The following is a 9,690-nucleotide window of genomic DNA, read 5'->3' as shown; positions in this document are numbered from 1 at the left end:
AAGAACGACTGTGTCCATAAATTGTCTAATTTTTTTTAATAAAATTACCTTATGATGTCAGGCAAAGTCCGTAGACACCAAATAAAACTTCTAAATCAAAGAGGTGGCACGGGACTGTTGCAGTGTATATAAAGACCGCGATACAACACATCCGAGCTATTAGGTCAGATAAAAGCATTGTACAGTCTGATATGAAGCTTGCGACGCCATAACGGCGAAAAACCGAACTAAAGCTTTACATTGTACGGTTGTTTTTAACGACCAACACAATGGTCCGTTGGAATTTAGTTTTTATTAAAAGTATTTGCGTTTTATATGAAAATAATTCAGTTTATATGAAATCATTTCAGTTAATATAAAATCATTTAAGTTAAAATGAAATTATTTCAGTATATATGAAATTATTTCAGTTTATAGGAAATTATTTCAGTTTATAGGAAATTATTTCAGTTTATAGGAAATTATTTCAGTTCATAGGAAATTATTTCAGTTTATATGAAATTAATTCCGTTTATATGAAATTAATTCAGTTTATTTGAAATTAATTCAGTTTATATGAAATTAATTCAGTTTATATGAAATTAATTCAGTTTATTTGAAATTGCTTTAGTGGCGGCTCTAAAGAAAACTTCTGGGATGATTTTTAGTACTAGCCCAATAAGACTGTAAATTTCCTTGTAAGCAGTGGCGCCGATCGCTTTTTTTCCCAATGGGGGCCGAAGCTCACTAATGAACTTGGAATGAGGCTGCTGGTAACACTTTCTTGCTACGGATGCTTAAAAGTAAATGGCCTTTAATATCAGCGGTCTTCGGCCCCGTCGCCCCCATGGGATCGGCGCCACTGCTTGTAAGAGATTTTCAAAAATTCAAATCATAATATCCGTTAATATGACTCATCCACATTATCCGCAGATAGTATTTAGAAAGCAGTTTCTTTTTAGGTTGTGTAGAAACGGGAGAAAAGGAAATTACATACTAACAAGAGTGCATTCAGGTATCTAAGAATATGGGACTATAAAATTGGCCTCTAGAACTATCCTCGCATACTTCGTGCCGCTTTATAAGCACAAAACCTATAGTTGTCGATAGCCCTATGTTCCAATATCACGATGTTTTTACAAATTCGGTCTCTCCAGAATTCCTTAGTTTTTCTCATGAAATGTGGTGTATTGAACAATTATTACTATTGTAATGGATAGATGAAGTGATTTTTGTCATGAAGTATATTTTTGATAGCAATGCCTCACATATAAACCATCTCTAAATGACCAAATCAGCAATCCTTGACTGACTTTAACTCAAAATGACGAGAATACCTATAGATAGAAAATATGTCATTTACATCAATTACGTTGAAACACCTTTGCGATAATTGTTAGTTCCACCATGGACCATGGTTCCACAACCATTTACGCTCACTTTTTGTGGAGCGACCATGTTTCAAAAAGGGTGTCCTTCTGTCAGCTTCAATAAAGCCTTTAAACCTTTACGATGAAATACACGGGTGGATTAAGCGGCTTTAGTACATAGGAAATTGCAAAAGAAAGTCGTGAAAAAGAAAGCAATTCAAACTATTATACAGGCAAGCAAAATTCGCGAGGATGGAAAATGGGATACGATTCCGGAGGTAAGTGAAAACTGTATAAGATTTAGTATTCACAGTATATGCGTTGTCGGTTTTAAACGAAAGTAGGTTGTAATCAGCGGCGTAGGAACCAGGGGGGCAGGGGGGTCATTGCCCCCCCTTGTATTTTGACGGGGGGCAACCCATGCAAGTGCCCCCCCCCCTGAAAATTGTTTCCATTCATATCATAACTAGGTACTTTTCTTGTTTGAAATTGTTTAATTCAATTCAGTAACAATAATTATTTCATTAGCTTCGGAATCACAAAGAAAGAGTAGTAGTCACCATTCACCAGTTTGTAAAACAAACAAGACGTACGACGGTCAGAATACACACAATCCTTCTAATGTGTTAAGTTTGTTTGAGCTATTCACAGCAACCTGCAACGCCGGTATCACAATTTCACAACCAAATGCCCAACTTCTTGGGCTCCGATTTGAAAACTTTATGAAAGGCAATCAATGGCGATGTATGGACATTCGAAGGAAATATCATTGACTCTTCTAGCCCTAACCGTTGAAGAGATATGCGTGACACTGCGGCATCGGCGGCAACAGCTACACTGTACGTGACACTAATACACACAACTCCTTAGGATTGTGTGTAAAAATGTTTGATTCTTTAGGTTATTTTTCGACGGGCAGACTGTCGCGGATATGTGATAGACGTAACCCGAGTAGAGTCGTGAATAGTGTTTAGCGTCGGAACACCAGCGCACTGCCTTCTCTAATACTAGGCCTGTAGGTAGAAAAGAAATGGGAGTGGCAAACTGATCCATTTTTGCTGACTCAGCATTTTGATTTGAAAAGTTGGCTCGTGTGAAAAGGTCTTAAGTGTGACGCTAGTGATTCACTTACCCCAACTTCTTCCCTGGTTATATCATTTTCCCTGAAGAACATATCGAGTTTTCTGTCGTACAGATATTTTGATCTAATGGCCATCAGATCATCAAACTTAATTGAGCCTAGTCTCTGGTAATCTTTTTCTATTCGTTTGAATTCTTCTCTCAGTCGAAATTTTACAAGGGAAGTGACCCCAGTTTCCCCAGTGGTGCTACCAAGGTATTGTTTAATGGTTCTCGAGTGTGGCAAATGTAAAACATCTAGTTATCTACGTATCTTTAGGCAGCAGGCGACTTCTGATTCCATAGAATGCTCACTCGTAAAGTTGATTCGGTATACTTTGCCTTTTTTCCCACAAAACAAATCAGCTGCTCCACCAAAAATTAATTAATTAATTAATTGTTGAAAGTGGTGGAAAGCCGTGCACTTCGACCTTAGGTCCATTGTGCAACCCCCAGCCTGTGACTTTAGGTAAAAAGTCCTATTTCCGACACAAAGTTAAGAATCTGTTTGGCCGGGATGTGAAGAAGTCATGCGTCTCCAACCGATGCATACCAAGATGCTCAAACCTTTGAGCCCATAATTGTCACAGCTACAAAAAATGTGAGAGGCAGTTTCCTCCTCGGTTAGACAAGCCCTACAAATTGGGTCATCACTGACACCAATAAGATTTAGGTGTCTGTTAAGTTGGCAATGGCCTGTTAATAGGCCAGTTACCAACCTTATATTCGTCTTAGAGAGCGAGAGTAGCTCTTTTGCTCTCTGCCTAGACTCCCAGGCCTGCCTTTGATCATCCATCTCAAGCCAAAGCTTGAGTTGACGATCCGACATATACTTGGAGACCAGGCTGCGTACCAGGCCACGGGGGATGGGTAGAGCAGGTTCAGGTCCACTAAACCCAGCTCTTGCACCCTCCAGGGCCAAGGCGTCAGCCTTTTCGTTCCCGTGATGCCCTTTAGGACCAGGTATCCAATAAAGTTGAACTTTATTGTGCATTCCAAGATCAGAAAGAACATCTAAGCAGCTAAGAACCAGTTTAGAAGTAATACTATACTGGTTAAGAGCTTTAAGAGCGGCCTGAATATGCGTGTAAATTTGGATAACCTTCCCACTATGCTTCTTTTCCAGACAATAGTCGGCACAGAAGCAGATAGAAGAAAATTCGGCTTGGAAAACGGTAGTGTATTCCCCCTGGCTTTCGTAAAAACCATAGTTATTATTAAGGTAGTACATACCCGCGCCTGTATTAGAATTGGTCTTAGACCCGTCGGTAAACCAGACCTCTGGCACCGATGGTAATATTAGCCCCATCCGTGCGGCTTGGGAAGTTAACCTCAAAGGGCTTACTAAAGTGTAATTTAGCATCCGAGATGTCAGAACCCATCTTAAGTTCGGGTAAATGACTAGAAATATCATGATAGAGTTTGGTGTGACTGTTTACCCAATTATTAGCCTTCCATCAACCATTTTGTTTAAGATGCAGAGGAAGAATGTTCAGGAGAACTTCTAGAGAAGAACTTGGAGCTGTTCTCATAGCTCTAGTAATGCCAATACAGGCTAACCTTTGCACGGTGCGCAGTTCAGACTGCAGGGTTTTTAAAGTAACTCTTGGCCACCAGACCACAGCTGCGTAAAGCGGAGTTCCCACTTGACGAATTTTCGAGACTTTCGCGACGAATTTAATTTTCGTCGTAGCTTTGAGCCGAGGGGCTGATCACTCCGCGTAATCGGTGTACAGAACCGTAGCTTTGACTAATTACGCGTAATCTTTGAAGTCCCTGCCTTTGGCAGTGGTAATCTAAGCGTAATCCGGTGTACAGATTTTCTAAGAGTGGTTAGCCCCTCGCTTTGAGCTTCACTAAATTTCACTCGCATGCGTCAATTCGCTTCGCGAAAACTGCATTTTTCGCTAAGTGGGAACTAGCCTTAAGACGGAATGGGTCTGATGATACAGCCAGTATACAACTCTGTATAAGATTTGTGTAATGGAAAGGATTTGGGTTTCGATGAAAATAATGTTATCAATTAGGTTGAATATGGTAAAAAATTGCTTACAAGAAAGAGGAAGTCATTGTAACAAGTTTTATTGAATAATATGATAGAAAATTGCTTGCAATAAAGATGAAGATAATTTAATCAATTATGGTCAATAATATGGTAGAAAATTGCTTGCAAGAGAGATGACGATCATGTAATCAATTATGGTCAACAATATGGTAGTAAATTGCTTGCAAGAGAGATGAAGATAATGTAATCAATTATGGTCAACAATATGGTAGAAAATTGCTTGCAAGAAATATGAAGTCAAATTTCCACAAAAAGAGAAAACGGTTAGAACTCAAACTATCGTCACGATTTACGCCCTTTATTTGCCATTGGCTAATTGGATAACTGTATTTACCGAGTCATAAAATTAAGAAATTTTAGACGATCTACTTAAATTTTACATTCAATGGTGTATTTCAAATAATTCATGATATTAGGTAATAGAATTCCTTTAATATCTTGAACCGGTTCAAAAATTTAAGCGGTACGGTTGTCCCTATATATGCAATAGGATTTCATAAATCACACTGTACCTATATTTCTTTAATTTACGTTTTAGTGGACTACAGATACATTTAATTTGGTACAACGTTAATGGCTAACTGTATTAAACATTCATTTATCCCAGCACATTAACTATGGCGATAATGGTTTTCGTAAAACATCGGGTCATATTTCACTATATTTCAACTGAAAAAATACCATGAAATGGCCTGGTGTACTTAGAGGTTTTCTTTAACCAAATAGATCGATAACCGAAAACCTTTGACCAGTACAGTAGTATTTACCAGAAATATTTGTATAACCACATTAAAGTACCCGATAGTTTTATTGACAGTAAATATATAAAACTTCGCGTTCAGTAGAGCACGCGATCTCTGGGAACCTTGTAGAACGTGTCCATTCCTTTTCAATCGCGCAGTTACACCTTCATGTGTCTATATTTTGAAAGCCATAGAAAATAAATTGAAAGAACGGTAAGCTTCGCCCTTTATAACTTAACATTTGACATAAGTTACGTGTATTTTCTTATATTAATAAATACCATTACACATTAAGTTAAATTTAAAGCACAATGAGATAAATTTTTATTTTTTATGAACTCAAAAATAGGTTGTTATAAAGAAGCACTAAATGTGGTTAGGTGTTATTTTTGCCACGCAATGTTATTCCCAAAACATTACCTTGATATTTTCTTCTATTCATTTAGCTGCAGCTTATGGTATCGCATTGTTTAAACTAATTTGATGGTTGCTCAAAGAACCTGGCCTCTGAAAGATTATCAGTAAATACGGCTTTACCGCAAAAATAATATTTGAAGCACAAATATCAAACGAATTGTGTTCAAGTCTGCAAAATTGTGAACCGTGTGGATATTAATTTGAACTGTCTTCGATTTGCATTAAGAGATAACAATGTTTCAATATGCAATAACATGGATTCTTTGAAATACAATGACGATATAAATTTAAATTAAACTATGGCGAAGTTCACATTGTTTTATTTAATTTGTCAGTGGTTTCAAAGTGTGGGACTGCGCGATCGTCATCAGAAAACAGACTTAAAATATAAACTACTAAATTATGTAACCATAATTTTTACGGTATTTATTTCCACTTATTCCATATTATGGAACGTGCAGGTGCTGGTTCGAAAAGAGTACGACTTTTCTCTTATTTACCATGTGCTGTACACAGCCCAAATTGTTGTACTTGTCTACATCGTCTATTTATCTATCTTAAATAAAACATTTAGGTTAAATAACTTAGATGCAATATCATATTTGCAAGAAATTAATGGAGATTTAAAGTTTTCAATGACAGTTCTCAATGTTTTCGCGATGTCGCTGATATTTTTACACCTTGGAGCTGTACTGTTGGGTTGTATAGTTTACGCAACTTGCAGAAAACAAGTAGTCGATAATTATGTAAAATCAGCTTTGTTTAATTCTAGTTACATGCACGAATATATAATAGTAACTCGCATTATTATGGTTCTGGATCACATCAGTGTGTCAATTGTACTAAGCCAAAAATTAATGGTTCAGCTAGTGATGTCGTTCATTGTGGTCACTTTAAGGGCAAGCGTTTCTAAACTAGCGAATAATCTTTTGGAATTTCCGGATAGGCATTGTTTCCATCTAAGACATTCGCGGTTGATGTCAATGGTGAAAACCCTCGATTCGTCTTACGTTAATATTATCGCTTTATTCTTGTTTGAATGGATCGTCAATTTCTGTCTTAATTTTACAATTGTTTTTAAGGAAACCGAACCATCGTCATTACTTAAAACATTCATTTTTTTACAAACCATTATTCCTATGTACGGCACCGTATTGTTAATGATATCACTCAGCCTGATGAACGACGCTAAGGGCGATTTGCTTGCAGCATTCAGTAAACGAATCGCGAAAAACAGTAAACTGGATCTCTCTGAAAATAGATTTAACCAAAGTCGGGAAATATTTCTGTTACAAAAAATTAACACGGGAGATTTTAACTTTTCCTTTTTGAACTGTTTAATTCTAGATAAAACGTTTTTGACCAGTGTTTTCGCTGGGTCTGTGACGTATTTCACCTTCGTTTTGTCGGTTTTTCCTAAAAATTACATTGATTGCACTCTCTGTTTGTCGAACAAAACGGATTGAAAATATCAAAAAAATATCAGAGAAAGAAGGATAAAAACAAACATGTGATTGTGACTGCTTAGCTTACTTTGGTTTGCATTATTAAATATAAAACATGTGATTGCTAAAACATTGTCGAGTTAAAATGGTTTAAGGTTAATAATTCAGCTAGCAGGCAAAACACAGATTTTCCTATTAATGAGGCAGTACTCTAAACGTTGTGGACGCGATAGCTGCCGTAGTGTTTAACTGATTTGGTTGTGTTGTTTAGTTAATAATGGCAGATAATACCTCTGAATTGTCGTTGAAATCTGATAAGTTAAATTTCGAAAATTAGCTTTTGTTAGAATATTAGTTGAATATTTTATTGATAATAATTGTTAAATATTTGGCGTAAAATAGCGCTTTAAATATATAGTGAAAATCTATTTTTAAAATTTTGTCATTGTATCAAAGATTCAAATAAAAGTTTTAAAAATAACTGTTTTATATTTGAAAGCCTTAATATTTATATTTCTCTTTAGAACAAAAATATAAAGAATCTTCACAAAATTAAACGCTTGATAACGACCTTAATAGATATAATTGAGATATCACATTGAAGTTTGTACACAGTCTTGGTGTCTTGTAATTTCATTATTCACTTCCTTTTTTTTGAACAAACCTTTTTTCATTAGAAAAAATTAAATTCTGGACGATGTTTCTCCGCAGCGTTAGGCCAAAGAATATCAAGGACAGTAGATACAGGGACGAGAAAGTGTATTGGCGGCCTCTGTTGGAATATATCACCTAAACGACCTAAACGCCAGGAGATCTGCGAGTTAGTTGTAAACAAAACAAGTTGGCAAGCCAAAATATACCTCTCCTCGGTAGAATTGTCCCTAGTGGTATTAATTTCTCGAGATAACCCTTAAAGATATATCTCCGCAATTTAGAGTTATTTGTTAAAAATATTAACCCATTTCTATCCCGCCCGGTATAAAATTTTAATTATAATTAAAATAATTGAGACGAAACGACCAATTTTAATTTATTCAGAATATCATAAGTTAAGTAGTTACAACAGTACGTTAGACGTACTATAACAATGCACAATTGAATTAAACCCTTTTACAGAACAAGTTTATCAGTTAAATATAATACGACGCAAATTTTAATGAAAGAAATATCTACAGAGGCTTTTTGGAATTACTCGCTTACGAAATACTTGCCGCATCTTTAACGCTCATTTTATTTCAACACTCGCCCTTGATGAAGATACCGTAGATATCTGGTAGTGGACGACTCGTTCACTTCCTGTTGACGTTGTGACGCATACCACATGAAAAAGACCAATGCCGTCCAATTTCCAATATCATATAATGACTCGCACACCCAAGAAATCGTAGATATCCAAATATCCACACCAAATGTATTTACAAGAAGCAAAAACCTTACCATCAACAAAGCACAGAGAGCCACTTGACTAACCGCCAGCTTTTAAAGCAATTAACGTTAAATTATCTCCTTTGAATTAACAGAACTATATATAGGTCGTTAAGAAAGTGGACTACCCACAGGGTCTACCCTTTAACCCTCTAATCTCGGCTGACTGCGCTAAAACAAGATTTAACCTTTAAAAAATACCAGATTAGGCCTTCATAAATTCATTAATAAAAAAAGACTTTATTACCTATTATGCTTACGATGCCTGTCTTAATTTCAGTGAATCTAAGCAGCTATCGGTGGTTCTGTGGTAGAGCGCTCGACTGCCAAGCCGAATGGTCTGGGTTCGAAACCTGGGTGGCGCATTTGTTTTTAATCAATAGAGAAACGCTAAATTAGAATTTCTTCGATGCAATAATTTCAATTTCAATTCTATTTCAATTAAACCAAAATTTCGTACTCTATTAAATACGCTTCCGATAAAGCTGAAGGTCTAATTTTCAATAAGGCGTAACAAGTGTCGGTGGTTCTGTGGTAGAACGTCCGCCTGTCAATCAGGAGGTCTCGGGTTCAAATCCCGCCCGATGCGATCGCAAATTGATACTAAGACGAAGAACGTTGAGAGGTAGCATTACACTCAGCACTCGGTCCGTCCCAAAGTCATTAAGAAGAAGTTGGAGAGAAAACGCCCATATAAACACAACAGACTCAACATGCACATCCATCAGAACACAAACACAACAAATTCAACACTCACAACCTACGCATAAACATTACAAAAACGTAATACACCAAACCGTCACGACGGTGAGCGAAAAAACACCATCCAAACCAAACCGCAAATGCATCCGTTAACGCTCACCGTCGCACGGTGGTTTTGCCAACCCTTTGAGAAACTGCGTACGCAGTGATTACACTTTGCACCGAAAATGCGAACGCGTTCGCAGTCCTGACAGACAGACACACCCACAGACCCACCCACAGACCCACCCACAGACCCACAGACAGACACGGTCGTTGTATAACCCCTCCTAGGGGACTTTGTCCCCTCGGAGAGGTAAAAATGGCGGTCACCTAATTTTAGCGGTTCTTGACGAGGCTTAAGTGTTCAAAACAAATGGGCATTT

The 9,690-nt window shown here is 37.0% G+C and overlaps 1 protein-coding gene across 1 annotated transcript; it reads right to left on the bottom strand.

Moving 5' to 3' along the window:
- Positions 1 to 2,964: 2,964 nt before the first annotated feature.
- LOC149957611 (uncharacterized) lies at positions 2,965 to 3,777 on the bottom strand. The gene has a single exon (XM_090167108.1). It carries the CDS (start codon positions 3,775 to 3,777, stop codon positions 2,965 to 2,967), a length of 813 nt encoding a protein of 270 aa, XP_090023234.1.
- Positions 3,778 to 9,690: the final 5,913 nt, after the last annotated feature.

This window comes from Leiobunum rupestre, chromosome 2 (assembly GCF_980474605.1).
Source record: "Leiobunum rupestre chromosome 2, qqLeiRupe1.1.hap1, whole genome shotgun sequence".
Lineage (NCBI taxonomy): Eukaryota > Metazoa > Arthropoda > Arachnida > Opiliones > Sclerosomatidae > Leiobunum > Leiobunum rupestre.
Note: the sequence above shows the minus strand (reverse complement) of the source record. Positions and strands in the feature narration are given on the sequence as shown.